Here is a 16,455-nt window from a genome sequence, read left to right on the forward strand (position 1 = left end):
CATATAGTTGGAACCCCCTTTACTCTGGGTTGGGAACCCCCCCCCTTTTTTTAAATGGCTGGATCCGCCCCTGAACACAATATAGTATGCTCACATAAAGCATGATTCCTAATATCAAGAAGCTCTGATCTGAAATTCCTGAGAAAATGTGAACCAGATGCTCCGCAGGGCGTAGCTTTATACGACCGCAGAGGTTGAACCCTGAAAGGTTGGGGCAAGTATGGACACAACATTCAAGCTGGATTCCGCTCTAAATTTGGATTGTGTTTAAATAGTTGACACAGCATAGGTTTCTGACACAGAATGAATGTATTCAAATGAACTTAAATTTTTTGTTTTCTCTTAGAGCAATTCACTATGCTGTTGAATATTAAATCTCTCAAAAAAATGTTTGAAGAAATTTTCTTTTTATTTATGAAATTTCAAATGAGAAAAATTGAACCCAATTTTTTAATCACATCCCCCTTTCCCTTATTCCAAAACTAATTTCAATTAAAATATTCTAATGGAGTTTGCAACAATTACTACTCATTTAAATACATCATAAAATATTAAGATGTAAAAAAACTGCTTGTTATCACTGAATGGTAAAGATTATTTAAATTTATCAGTTGGTAGTAAAAAGTGAATATACATTGTATATTGTATATAACAAAGATTTAAGTTGATTCTGGACAAAGAAAGATAACTCCAATTAAAAAAAATTCTTGCAGATATTTCTTGCTTACTATACTGGACAAAGAAAGATAACTCTTAATTAAAAAAAAAATTTGCTATTTCACAATATTGTGAAATTAGATATTTCTTGCCATTGCACAATACTGTGCAATTGAAAAGACTTGCTATTGCACAATACTTAATATAATAATTTTAGATCCTGATTTGGACCAACTTGAAAACTGGGCCCATAATCAAAAATCTAAGTACATGTTTAGATTCAGCATATAAAAGAGGCCCAAGAATTTAATTTTTGTTAAAATCAAACTTAGTTTAATTTTGGACCCTATGCACTTTAATTTAGACCAATTTTAAAACTGGACCAAAAATTAAGAATCTACATACACAGTTAGATTTGGCATATCAAAGAACCCCAATTATTCAGTTTTTGATGAAATCAAACAATGTTTAATTTTGGACCTCGATTTGGGCCAACTTGAAAACTGGGCCAATAATCAAAAATCTAAGTACATTTTTAGATTCAGCATATCAAAGAACCCCAAGGTTTCAATTTTTGTTAAAATCAAACTAAGTTTAATTTTGGACCCTTTGGACCTTAATGTAGACCAATTTGAAAACGGGACCAAAAATTAAGAATCTACATACACAGTTAGATTCGGCATATTAAAGAACCCCAATTATTCAATTTTGATGAAATCAAACAAAGTTTAATTTTGGACCCTTTGGGCCCCTTTTTCCTTAACTGTTGGGACCAAAACTCCCAAAATCAATACAAACCTTCCTTTTATAGTCATAAACCTTGTGTTTAAATTTCATAGATTTCTATTTACTTATACTAACGCTATGGTGCGAAAACCAAGAAAAATGCTTATTTGGGTCCCTTTTTGGCCCCTAATTCCTAAACTGTTGGGACCGAAAACTCCCAAAATCAATACCAACCTTCCTTTTGTGGTCATAAACATTGTGTTTAAATTTCATTGATTTCTATTTACTTTAACTAAAGTTATTGTGCGAAAACCAAGAATAATGCTTATTTGGGCCCTTTTTTGGCCCCTAATTCCTAAACTGTTGAAACCAAAACTCCCAAAATCAATCCCAACCTTTCTTTTGTGGTCATAAACCTTGTGTCAAAATTTCATAGATTTCTATTAACTTAAACTAAAGTTATAGTGCGAAAACCAAGAAAATGCTTATTTGGGCCCTTTTTGGCCCCTAATTCCTAAAATGTTGGGACCAAAACTCCCAAAATCAATACCAGCCTTCCTTTTATGGTCATAAACCTTGTGTTAAAATTTCATAGATTTCTATTCACTTTTACTAAAGTTAGAGTGCGAAAACTAAAAGTATTCGGACGACGACGACGACGACGACGACGACGACGACGACGACGCCAACGTGATAGCAATATACGACGAAATTTTTTTCAAAATTTGTGGTCGTATAAAAACTGAAAGACAGGGGTGAAGCAATAGAACACTTCTTTCAGGCAGGTGCACCATATATTGAATGATAAATGAGGACTACAACCAAGGCCTCTTTTAATCTTTATCATGAAATAACTTTAAAAAAAATTGTATTTATATCTATATGTCCAAGCTTTCAGTGAGACAACACATCTAAAGGTCAATGATTAATGGTAACTGTTTTTACAAGATGCAACTTCAAATTTTAAGCATGTGATTTTTTTTTCTGAACCGCAAGACAATATCTATGTGTCAAAAAGTGTTCTGGAAATGCTTACCTGAATATATTTAATTCTTTCTTGGTCTGTGTCTAAATTCAAAACTTCTTCTAAATCTAATTCACAATCATGGTCATCTGTATCAATCTGAAAAAAAACAAAAACATTTTTGATATCAAACTAGATAAATGTTTAAAACTTTTCTAATGATTTGCTGGTAAATGTATTGCTTTTGAAAGTATAATAAGAAAAATTGAATATCTATTCATATATTATAAGTAAATTAGCCAAATAGGAATATATATATTATCTAAGTTCATTTTTCACCAAGTTTTTCACCTTTTTCTGGCATTTTTCGTGATAATATATGTTGTGCCACTCCTCCCCCATGATGATTTTGGCTAAAAAGGAAAGAAACAGTTTTCTTATTGGCCATCATACCATTCCAATCATTCCAATTGATATTTTATAGTGCGTTTTTCTATGTTGTGATGTTATACTATTCTTTCAGAAAAAGGGAGAAGGTTTGGTACCATTAAAACGTTTAATCCCACTGCAATTGTTTGCACCTGTCTTAAATTAGGAATCTGATGTACAGTAGCTAGTTGTCGTTTGTTTATGTTATTTATATGAGTTTCTCCATACTCGCTTTTTATAAAGATTAGACAGTTGGTTTTCCAGTTTGATTGGTTTTACACTAGTAATTTTCTGGCCCTTTATAGTTTGTTGCTCTGTGTGAGCCAAGACTCTGTGTTTTCGGCCGTACATTGACCTACAATGGTTTATTTTTATAAATTGTTAAAATGTATTTGGATGGAGAGTTGTCTCATTGGCACTCACACCACATCTTCCTATATCTACAATGTATCATATCTCCTCATTTTGATATTGGTTTTGTTCAAGGTCTAATATTCCTTCAATATTTCCATAGTCATGATAGTTTAATCATTTATACAGTATATCATAGTTTTCACTATCTTTTTCAATTTAAACCATTGACGCATGTTATTAAAAGTAAAGAATTACAAAACACATGAAATAATGTGACCTCATTCCTCTTTTCAACATGTTATTCAATACATAACTAAATTGTCCCATTCAACTGTAAACTTGTACATCACATAAACACGAGAAATATGATCATAGGTTAGAAGTCTGCGCTTAATACTGAAAGCCATGACCCCCAAAACATGTTTTAGGACTTTTCATGTCCTATGGTATAAACCTTCAGTGTTATCAATGAATAATGGGCCTAAACTCAGTGTAAAACAAACTGACTAATTCTATATCCCACAACCATCAGCTATGTAGTATACTCACACCCAGTGATGTACTAAAGTACTGCAGATACTATACATGTTGTATTGCAATGGAAATTAAAATGGTAGACTAAAAGCTACTGTTCAAGATAGACAACCATGGTTTGAATGCATATGGCAATCAGCAGAACTGCAGACAAAACTCTACTGTTCAAGATAACAACTAAAATTGCTTTGTATGGCAATCAGAACGGCAGGCAAAACTCTACTGTTCATGATAGCAACGCAATTGTTTTGAACTGCAATGAGATCCAGACAAAAATCTGCTATACAAGATAGCAAATACAATTGTTTTTAAATGCATCAGGAAAACAGTTCCTATTGTTTCTAAAATGTATAAAATGTTATCAATAGATATAGTCTGATACAGATTTTTTGTAGGCAAAGCATTTTCAACTCAGGTATTACACAGAGGCTTCAAAAGGCATCATTATGGTTGAAAGGGTTAAATGGCAATCAAATGGCAGAAAAACAGATCTTATTCTATCTAAGATCATGAGAGCCAGTGTGATACAGGTCTATTTATAAATTGTCTAACAATAAAGAATATGATTTTTTTTGTTTTCCTTGTTTCATGTTTTATAAAAGTGTTTCCCTCTGTTTCATATGACTTTAACCACTTACGGTGCATTTCACTAACTAAATTATATTAACTTTCATAGTCATGCAGTTTTTTATTCCTTATTTCAATTATTATATGGATTTATTACTTAACATAACATGAACTTTTCACAAAACTATAAGGATATAAACAGTAACAGTAAAGCATCGCCTGTGTTTTTTCAATATATTTTATTCAAAATACATGTACACCTACAAAATGTTTTTTATGTATTTATCAGTCTTACTAAACATAAAGTGCACTACAGTTCACAAGCATCCTTTGTTATTTCAATAAGTGCACAAGCACTTGATATTTATTTTTGGTTAAAAAAGTGAAAAGCTACTTTAGTTCAAGGTTAATATGAGGATATGTCATACTGAAGTCTCAAGAAATAAATAACAGCTTTCAATTTCCTTGTGAAATAAAGTGTTCTTATACAAAACTTCATAGAATTTATAAATGAATTTCAAGGTCATGACTAAACATTAGCTAATGACTATGGCCTGAGACCTTGACAAAAATATTCGTCCTTCATATCTAAATACATATTTGACCCCAGATATACATGTATCAAGGGAATCCGAGGTCTTTCACTTCAATGATATAACTTGAACATCAATCAGGTCATTGTATTGTATGAAATGCTTTTCGATTGATGAAACTCTCTTAAACATTTCTAAAAAGCAGGGTATGTCATAGAATCTAAGACTTGTTTGACCTTGAGATATAGGCCATTGTGACCTTCTTTCTGTATGAGTTTACTGAGTGACACATTTACTTCTGGTTTTACTTGTATGTCTAAATATCAATATATCTTAGGTGAATTGCGAACATCATATAATATAATTATTTGACCTTTACGGCTCACTTTTTGTCCATCAATTTTTCACAAATGGGATTCAATCAACAATTTTCCTAAGGCAATTTGAAATATTTTTATACTGCATCATAGGAAGTTATAAGTTTGTGAAAAACTCGGTTAGGGAATGCAGGGTCAATGCTTTAACGGAAAATATACATCATGATCTATAAATACTTAATATCATACCTTTGAATTTTTAAAAATGTTCAACAAAGATATTAGGGTTAATACATGGACTTTGATTTTACTAAAGCCCTGCCTTTAAATACCTAAGCAAATAAAATGTTGTCTTTTCCGTAATAACGAAAATGCGTGTATCAGTACATGCACTTAGAACAATACTACAAAACAATACAGTCTCTTGATAAATTATCTATTAACCACATATGATCCGATAAAAGTTATCAACTTCTATTTTTTTCTCAAAGAATGTGACATATCGTTTCCTTTATATATATAAAGATGTCCTATATATCATCATTTTGGTACTAGTTAACCACTATTGACATAGTGTGATACTCCCCGTTACAAGGAAATCCATCACACAGGGTATATCCCGGAAACAAAAGTATGCTGGGATATTGTGGCAATTTGCCACTAGTATTTCCTTTAATAAAAGATAAGTAGACACAAGGGTGAGATATGGTAGCGGCCTATGTAAATATTATCATTTGTAAGATGACCATGTCATAACTGTAATTGGAGCCCCTACAAGGGTTATTCTTTTTACACATCTCACTAAAAAATCTGTAGAAATTATGTAATCATTCCTCTACGAAAAAAAAGATAAAGGTTTCATCTTCAAAAGCTCATTCTTTCTCTCATTTTTCCTTCCTTAAATTTCGTGCTAGTTAAAAATTGACATATCAGGTTTCACGCTTAAACCCTTTCACCCCCTGCTTATCTATAAATATTTGGCTACTATTTAGAAAACATTTATATTTACAGATTCATTGAAGAGGGTGGTCTATATTCCATGTCCATTTAGTTTGTATATGAAAGGTAAATAAGAATCATAACAGAAGAAAGTTCAAAGAATAGGGACTACATCTCAAGTGGAAATGGTCGTGTCAAAACAGAAGTTTAAATACACATCGATGTCAATTTGTAGAATAGGGAAAAATAACAAACTGTAATTTATAACTTAAATAAAAGACATGAAAGAAATGCATTATCTGAATGAACAGTTGGGGTTCCCAAGTAATGCAAAATGAACATAAGCATGTATGTTTCTTCTTTCAGAATGTACATGTAAGCCTTTTAACAGCATACTGCTCCTTTCAAATGATATAATAATATGCATGGGATGGGAGTGAGGATTTCAAGTTGTTGGTTGAATCTGTTGAATTCATTGAAAATGTTCTTCTATGAAAGCAATTTAGGGTTTTCCATAAAGGTATGGGTATTTGTTCATAACTAGTGTCCATTATTTGGTCCACTTTTGATCACATGGTTTTAAAAGTAAAAGTACTTCAAATATTAAAAAACCTCTTTTTTTATAGCTGATTTTTTTCGTTTTTTCTTCTAAAAATTAAGCCTTGAAACCTTAGCTATGCATTGCATGCCTAACCCTCTTTAGTTTGATTAACTTAGTTTTCATCAAACATTCATCATCAATTTTTCAGATTTCAAAATTATTCCAGATTCCAATATTTCCTTGTTGTGATTATATTCCTGATTGTCTTTGTAGTTTGAAGGTTTTCATTTAATTGGTGTTGTGATCATGAGTTATGAAATTTTCATCCTTTGTATTTTAAGCAATTACGTAAAAGACTACAGCTTCCTGGTTACTTTCTCCTTTCAAGTAATTTGTTTTGAAATTGTACCGTGTAATTACATGCAGATATTCCAGGTATAGTAGGTCTGTGCTTTGGGCAGGTAAATCCCATATACTATGCTATCCATCTGGTTTATGTTAAGTCATGTCCTCAAGTCAGGTTATATTTGTTTATTGTCATAAATCTTTTATTATCTACATATTTGTACAATTACATATGCTCCATCATTCATCCCTAATAATTCTACAAATCAAAATATACATCAATAGGTCATTTATGTCCAAATCTGACAAATCATTGGGCTTTTCTAGCTGGTAATAATCCATCCATGATCGGTTTTGGTGGTCCATACTAGTACTCCATTTATAAGTAGAAATTGCTCTTTTCAATTTTCTTTTTAAAACTGACTTCCTATTTCTTCTTTCAAGGAAAATGAGCTTAAACCATAAGTACTCAATAGTTTGCCCAGGAAGTGTTTTACATAGAAAAGTGTTTAAGGATAGGCAGGGGGATTGACTGAAAGGATGATTTTTATAAATTGTGAAAAATAGCTATATGGGACTTAATGTCGAATAATATGGAATTTTAAATATTAAAGGATGTTTAGTCTTAATTAATGTCTGGGGTCCTTATTTGAATAAACGGTCCCTCTATGAAAAGTTAACATTAAGTCTTGCAGGCTAATAATCATGGCAAAAGGTGCTATTGTCTTCTAGGGGCAAGATTGCAAGCTTACACTTGCCAATTTATGAATCATCTGACATCTTAGCAGTTGCAGAAAAGATTTCTTTGTGGTGTTGCATGCAGTCAGTAGACAATTACGGTAATTGAATTTGATGAAGTTGATGTGACTGTCATACAAGTGAGAGGTTTGGCTAGCTATAAAACCAGGTTCAATCCACCATGTACCAAATCAGGAATATGACAGTTGTTAACCATTGTTTGATGTGTTTGAACTTTTGAATTTACCATTTGATTTGAGACTTTCCTTTTCAAATTTTTCTCAGAGTTCAGTATTTTTGTGTTTTTACTTTTTACATTGATTTAGACAAGATTTTATAGTTCAGGAAGTCAGTTGTACATGTTGAATATGAAATTATACCATCTACAGAAATAAGTAAATTCTAAACAGATATTTCATTTTCAGCAATAAATGTGTATGGTAAATACAATGACAAAGGGGTTATGTAACAAAAGTACATCCTTAAGGATATACCGCCTGTAATGGTGAAATATGAACTAAATTCATCTGATAACAGAAAACACATGAAATACTAGCTTTCAACTAATCAAAAGCCAGGATTCTTAAATAAGGTAGTAAGAAAATTGCAGAGTAAATCAAAGTTTAAGATTTGTCATACATGTATAACAGCCTGACATTGGAACTAGGCAGAGTCCACTAACATCTTAATCCTCTAAACACCTTTAATTCCTAAACTGCTTGTAACAAAACTTGTGTATCTCTGTATTCCATAGTTTTAATTCCTCAAATCTGGTTTGGTTGATTAAGAGTAAAATATTTAATGTATTCAAATCCTACTAATTTGTATTTACATCTACAGGTAAACAGTTCCCTGTATTGCAATGACTTTCACTTTTCCAAGTTCAAAAGACCATCTTTTATCATCTTATAATCCTTTAAATAAGTGCTTTTCACATTTATTTCATTAAATGCAGATACAACGTTGTGTTTACATAAAAAAAGTGTTGCACACCCAGAAATTGAAGTGGTAGTTTAATGCATTTATTTGAAAAAACTAAATAATAATGTAAGGGCAGAACGGAACAATGATGAATTAAAGCTATATAAGAAATACAGAAAGTTTTGTTTATCAATTGAATGTAAAACGTGTGCATGTACTTGAAGGGGGTCTAAATGGGTACTATTGAACCTCTTGGACTTGTCAATTATTTAATGTGGCATAGAAAATATATGCTTGTTTCTTATCTCCTATTTTATGAATGCTCACACATTGTTTAGGTCTCTTATAATCATACATGTATCTAGAATAAATTAGCATAGAGAACAAAGACTTTACTGACCAAGCACATTTCTTATATCATTTCTAAATATTCCTTCTAATTAGTTGTTTCGACATCACATCCAAATGAAAATCATGTGTATATATAGCATGTGTCTATGCATATGGAGACCATCATGATAGTTTAGAAGGATTTTATATGTATATTACATCATGAATATAAAACTAAAGACAGTAATGTCTGTTTACCAACATCTAACGTGTCATGTACTCTCAGAAATCATGATTTTAGCTGCGTAATACAGAAATCGACCGCATGCAAATGAACACCACTACATCTGTTTACTGATTTCATACAAAACAAAATTCGTCTTTAATTTCGTATTTGAATATTTCAAAATCAATCAAAGTCTTCTACAGTATACATGCACTTGCATACATTTGAAAGCTAGATTTCTATTAGATACTGCTCATTAGTTGAGAAATTGAAAGTTTAATGTATTTTAAGCATGCAGAATTAAATCTAAAATTTAAGTACTTAAATTAAACAGTCCACTGCTCGCTGTTTGAATGGTTATTAAGCCATGAAATGACAGTAAACGCAGGAACAATGATTTCTTACATAATTTTGAATATTTGACTGCACATGCTGATAAATAAAGGCAACAGCAGTATACCACTGTTTTGAAATTCATAAATTGATTGAGAAAAAAACAAATCTGGGTTACAAACTAAAACTGAGGGAAACGCATCAAATATAAGAGAACTATACGACACAACAGAAACACAACATTAAAATGTAACACACACAGAAACGAACTATAAAATAACAATGGCCATTTTCCTGACTTGGTACAGGACATTTGAAGAAAAAAATGGTGGGTTGAACCTGGTTTTGTGGCAGAAAAAGTTGTACAGATGTCATTTGGTCTATGGTGAAGAGTTGTCACATTGGCAATCAAACCTTAATCAATTCATAGCTGCCAACTTTTGAAAATGCCCATGGGGGTTTTGCATGCAAGATGGCTGCCATAGTCCTAAAAAACCTTCAAGGGGGCCTTCAAATACATTTTAAGGTTGTTTTTTGGCTTCTTCTTGCTTTTTTAAGCCTAGAGTAATTGTAAATTTACTGTTTTGTTTAAAATTGTGGACAAAATTGCTCTTTCAATATTTCAATTTGGGAGCCTCCATGGGGGAAATCCCCCACAAATAGTGACAGTTGGCAGGTATGAATCATTGTCAATGTCATATTTTTATAGATAAACAGTTAACGCATTTCTATGATTTACAGATTATCTTTCTGGCAAAAATATCATTTTGCAGAAGAAAATGTACACAGTTTAATTTTCCAGCAGAGCAGTTCTTAAAAGGGAATAAACTCTTGTGTATACATATACATTCTACCTAAAACTTGTTTCAATTTGTCACTCACTCACAGCTTAGCTATCACTTTACATATATATATTGAATTCTGGTATAAAGGCTTCATATATAAAACAAATAATCTACAAACTAAGACCATTCAAATTTAAATCTAGGGCGAATAATTTGTGAACTGGTTCACAATAAATTGAAGGACAAATTCAATTTAAACTGACATATTGGTAAACAAATCAAATTCTTTGAAGTTGACAGATGTTTTTATGAGACTGAGATCTAAATAATGATTACAATTTTCTGATTGAAAATCGAATAACTGGCAACCTCCCAATGAAAAGATTGTCGTAAAATGTCAGACTATAGGGTATAACAAATTGTCTGCTTTTATTATTTGTGCATGTAACATGCAGTCTTCACACTTAACCACAAGTCCTACTGCATTGGTTTGTAAAATTGCTCTCAGGCTTGTAAAATTCTTCTCTACAGAATCTGACAAAAAAAATTACAAAATTGAGCATCTGGCTTGTGGACTCAAAAGCGTGAAGGCTGAACATGTTCTGTGTTTCCCTTTTAGGAATTGTACTGCAGTGCTTGTTGGTTCTTAAAAAGGTCCAGGGACAGGTCTACATTTTTTTTTTATTAAAAGGGAAGAATATACAAAGGGGCAATACAAATCCAGAAAGCCAGTCAAAAGACTGCAGACAATGCCAGATAAAAATGTCCAAAGGGCAAACCACTGTCCACAATAATATTACACAAAATTAAATAAGATTGCGCAATACTAGCGACAACAAAACTTAAGAGGTGACCACACTTTTTTCAGAAGATTGTGATGATTGTGCATTTATCATGTTAATAATGCTACGGCTCAACAAGGGTATGATGTCTTGGTATTTTTTTTTGGTGGAATGTTGACTCATTGATATTTACAGAAATTTCCCTTTATTAATGTATAATTTCCTTAATGCTTCTTTTGATTCAGTCCAATCTTTACATTCAAAGTTCTACAAAATTATAACATGTACATTTTGTAATTATAATTGGCTCTATTTTGTGAATAAAAATAGTAGCCAATTAGTTCCACCACAGAATGGAATCAGAAACTGACTGCATAAATCTGTACATGTATGAGGATAATGTTATTACTTTTGGATAATATCATGGCTAATCTTTTTTTTTTCCCCTTTAAATGTTTCGATAAAAAGTGGTCTATTTATTGACTGTGAACTTTTTGAAGATTTCCAGATTTGGTTTACCTCAAATCTTTCTGGTTATAACGAACTTTATAATATGACGAATATTTGGGATTTTACCATCTTACAGTGATAAAAATAACAATGTGTGTGGTTTTGATTTCACAGAAAATAAAATTCAAATAAACACCTTTCTGTTAAATACATAAGATTTTATTACTTTTTTATTTCAGGAAACATAAATTTTGAACAATCATATAAATTTTAAAACCTTTTATCATTTCCTGTGTATTGTGCCGAATTTAAATCCGATTTTTACCTGTTATCTGATTTATGTTAAGTAATCGATACATTAGCAAACAAAGATGATAAATTTATTTGTATTATCAAAATAACCAATACAAAAAAAGTATGATTTATCTTAATCTCAGGACCTGTTTAAGTCAAATGTCAAATAGGAACTGTTTAAATCTGTTTTTTACAAGGTAGTTTAAAAATTAATGGCCAGCTTTTTCAGAGGGTCTTTTTAATATAACTGCCTTTGTTTGCAATTTTAAGGCAGATAATTATGTTCTGCTGTTAGACATGTTAAATGTCACATTCTGGATGCATAAATCTGTTTTCTCAGGGGAGAAATATTAAAGGGGATCACTACAACTTGTCTTAATGAGGTCCTGGACACTTCTTTTTCATAAGAAACTCATAATCCAAGTTTCTTTGATGCAGTTGTTGTTAGGTACAAATGTTCAACTCTCTAAAGAGAACAGTAATTATTCTTCTAAAGGGTGCTATTCTTTTCAGTGTTAAAAACTTTTTTTGTACTAAGTAAATATTTTAAATTGAAAACATTCTGTTACAAAATACAAACACATACTTTAAATAATAATAAAATATAATCCTTAGTATACATGTATGTTGGCATAAAACCTTGTAAAAAGTAAGTTTTCATATATAACATATATTTTTTTTCTCAACTGAGTAGTCTTTTAATTGTATTTTCATAGTTGGATTGCTGTTTCTTTAATGTTAACCACAAATCTTTGTTTACATGAAATAGTATTTTAAGAAAAAGTTTGCATTATTATCATGATTATTTTTTTTTTTAATAAATATGTGTCTTTTTGCAGGGGAACCAACAAATAAAACCCGACTTTATTACATTTATTCTTTTGACATCTAATATTTATTCATGAGTTGGATAAAATATCAATTTGTATCCACAATTTAGCATAAAAGATCACAAGGAATTCAATAACAACGGGCACCTGCTATTCAGCTTAAAAGTTAAAATTATCATAATATGCATGCATACAATAAAACTGTATGCATCTAAACAACAAGACTCTTACCTTACAATCATGTAATGTCCTTAATTTTTCATACAACCAATCTTCAACTGCTAAACGTTTTCTAATCAACGTCATTTGGTGTTGTCCGTAACGTGCCGTTAAATATTTTTGACGTTTTTCTTTTTCTTCATCTCGGTGATGTGTAAATCCAACATGTCCCCGCGGTGAATCTGATCCTGAGGAAGTCTGTCTTTTTGTTTCACATTTCGGAGACTGTCCATTTGTTCTAAAATTATCCATTTGTGATGGATAAGTAGCAGTTGTGTACGTAGCCATCACAGTGTGGAATCCTACAGATCGGGACTTTCCGTTTACTTTAGCTTTAGACCTTGGAATCAAATCGAATTAGGAAATCAATATAATGCAATAGTAAAATGTGTACAAATAAACATGTGGCTATCATCAACACATATGATTAAATGAATACCAACTAACTATTATCTCTGTTCATGAAGTAATATTAGAATTACTTTGGTCAAATCACTTATATCCTTGCGCAGTGTTTATCTTGGTAAATTGATATGTAAAATCGTTGTACAAAACGAAAGATGGGAAAGGTTAAGATGAATGTTTGTATCAATAAAACCGAAAAGCGTTTTAAAAATAACAAATGCAAAAAAATGCAGTATAAATTTCAATTACTTTTTTCTATTTAAAAGTCGTTTAAGTTTTTTTATAATCTACATTATTACCAAAGTAATCATTTTTTCCCACATTGAATCCTTCGTCTATCCGATCATGTTTCTATTCAGGTATAGAAAGTCCCTGTTTTTTTCCACCTGATATGTTCTAGGCATATCCTAAGTCAGGAACTCAGCCAGTCGACGTAATTTTATTGTATATGTGCTTTTTTGTTTTTCTTTGTGTGATTAAGATCATGACCGCACGGTGAACATGTTGACTGCTTTACCATTTTTTTTTTACCATTTCTACCTTTTGTATTTTTAAAAGAAGATGTAGTATGACAGTCAGTGAGACCACTCTCCACTGTTGCAAAAGACCAAATGACATGAAATTTAACAACTATAGACCAGTCCAGTGGCGTATGTCTGTTGTTTTTTCTATAAACACCATGTTGCCGGATTATAAGTCGAATCATATGCGACTGCCATTCAAGTGAGCGGCTTAGTTAGCTATAAAACCAGGTTTTTTATCGTGATAAGAAAATGCATTTACCAAACAGGCGCGGATCTAGGGGGTCCGGGGGTTGAAACCCACCTTTTTGGGGGGACGATCAATGCATTTGAATGGGGACATGTAGTTGCATGGTGACCCCCCTTTTTTGTCCTGGCCGGTGAGGACCCCTTTTGAAAGGGCTGCATGGATCCGCCTCTGCCAAGTCAGTTTAAAAATACAACAGCTGTTTTGCATTCTTTTTATGTATATTGGTTCTATAATTTGCCATTTGAAAAGGGATTTCCGTTTTGAACTTTTTTGGTTGTAGTTCGGTATTTTTGTTATTGTACTTTGTATTTTGATAACCCTTGGCGGGCGACTATAATGATGGTGCTCAACATATTGTAGAGACGATTGTACATGCATGGTTCAAAGTACATCTATATAGATATAAGGGGGGAATACCTTTTTATATTAACCTGTTTTGACCTTTTTCATGGTGTTGTTGACTGTTATCTGAGATTAATTTAAACTGATAACTGTTATCTGAGATTAATTTAAACTGATAACTGTTATCTGAGATTAATTTAAACTGATAACTGTTTTCAACCCACTCCCCCCTCATAAAAGAAGATGTGGTATGAGTGGCTGTGCCAATGTGACAACTTGTCACAATTTGTAAAAAGTAAACCATTATAGGTCAAAGTAGGGGCTTCAACATAGAGCATTGAGCTATAAAGGGCCCAAACTGAAAGGCTAGAGTAAAACAACTCAAACAGGAAAAACAACGCCTGATATAATCTTTATTAAAAACGAGTAACACATAACAAAACAACACTGTGCTGGTTACATGAGGTCATGTCCATATCAGACGATTAACTTGAGGGGTCACCGTCAGTAAGATCGACCTGAAATATTTATCAAATTGTTATTTATATTTTCCTTACACAATTTTAATTTATTTACAAGAGCTACTACGCATTTCAGTAACACTGATGTCCCACTGATACCTTTCGACGTCGAGTCAGTTATAGTTGTCTAGATTGAGGGGCCTGATGGGTTATTATCGTTCCTCGTGATCGGCGTATTTTCGCTATCGTGATCCGTTTTTCTACAGATTTTTTTGGTATATTTTCGTGATCCGTGATCATGGAAATTTATTTCTGTTAATCATCATTGACAAAAAAAAATCAACTCGTGGATTGTGATGAGGCCCCTCTAGATTGATCTAGAGACATATATATGTCTGTGATTGATCTGAAATTCAATTTGTATTAATTTGTTAAATTATACTGAAGGATTCCTTTATAATTTGAACTTCTATATATTCATTTCTGTAATTAAATTGTCTCTTAATTCGATATGCCGATATGTCCGTCGATATACAGAAAAGTATAAGAGCGTCAGATAGTTTAACTTTTTTTAATTCCATTTACATTAATTTAATTTAAAACAGCTCCCCGTGACACAGCTCAATGCATTGGTCTATTGGACAGTATGAATGATGTACCAAGAATTTGTATAGTTAGTCTAACTTTACAAATCTTTGATTTATTCTAACTATACAAATCCTTCAGTGATTTATTCTAACTATAAAAATCCTTGATTTATTCTAACTACAACAAATGGAAGTTTTTAACGACCTTGACTGGCTATACAGCCCTTGCACGGTCGGTATTATAACTATACAAATCCTTGATTTATTCTAACTATACACATCCTTGATTTATTCTAACTATACAAATCCTTGATTTATTGTAACTATAAAAATCCTTGATTTATTCTAACTATACAAATCCTTGATTTATTCTAACTATACAAATCCTTGATTTATTCTAACTATACAAATCCTTGGATGTACTAAAGCTGAGACTACTATAAATATGTGTGAGGTATATAGGGATCATTACAACCCCTTCCCAGCAAGACGAGACCTGGCTTACTTTGTACTGAGAATTCGGATTAAATACGGTCCGATATTTATAGATTATCGATGATCATCTCAACGAGATTGATTTTCTCGCTTGAGCCGGGACGGCGAAAGCGAGAAAGGCAATCGAGTTGAGATGAACAATGATAATCTTTTTATCGCTATTTAACCTATGACCACGTTGTTAATTTCATGTCACTTACATGTCAATTTCGTTAGCAACGCCACGTGCATGCTTAGTTTCTAGTGATAATTTTTCATCTCAAGCGAGTAGCATGATATGAAAATTATCACAAAAAAAGATCAAAGGAAAAATGCACAAAATAGCGATAATGACTTTTAAAAAGACAATTCGAGTTACAGTTCAAGTCGACTTGTCCGTCGGTCCGAATTGACTTTATATTTCAGTGTGGGTCCGAATTGACTTATTTAAGTATCGTTTCAAATTGACTATAAATTAAGTTCCAAATCGAAAAAATGTTCTAAAATATTATCTCCACTGGAATAGATATTACAGTGAATTAACGGAATAAATGGATTAGAATATGTGTTCCAAGAGGAACAGATAGCATGACGTTGTTTA

General features: G+C 31.9%; 1 protein-coding gene across 2 annotated transcripts in view; it reads right to left on the minus strand.

Annotated features, from left to right (window-relative positions):
• Positions 1-16,455, minus strand: part of LOC134711317 (protein phosphatase 1 regulatory subunit 14B-like) — a 32,156-nt gene that overhangs the window by 12,787 nt on the left and 2,914 nt on the right. The window contains exons 1-3 of one of the 2 annotated variants that reach the window (XM_063571853.1): positions 13,262-13,280; positions 12,827-13,154; positions 2,420-2,506 (exon numbers count right to left, since the gene is read on the minus strand). In XM_063571853.1, the coding sequence (XP_063427923.1) occupies positions 2,420-2,506; positions 12,827-13,102 (363 nt within the window). In that variant the 5' untranslated portion in view covers positions 13,103-13,154; positions 13,262-13,280. Of the gene's footprint in view, positions 1-2,419; positions 2,507-12,826; positions 13,155-13,261; positions 13,281-16,455 lie in introns of those variants that run through there. The other variant, XM_063571852.1, reaches the window with a different exon arrangement.

This window comes from Mytilus trossulus, chromosome 3 (assembly GCF_036588685.1).
Source record: "Mytilus trossulus isolate FHL-02 chromosome 3, PNRI_Mtr1.1.1.hap1, whole genome shotgun sequence".
NCBI classification, from domain to species: Eukaryota; Metazoa; Mollusca; class Bivalvia; order Mytilida; family Mytilidae; genus Mytilus; species Mytilus trossulus.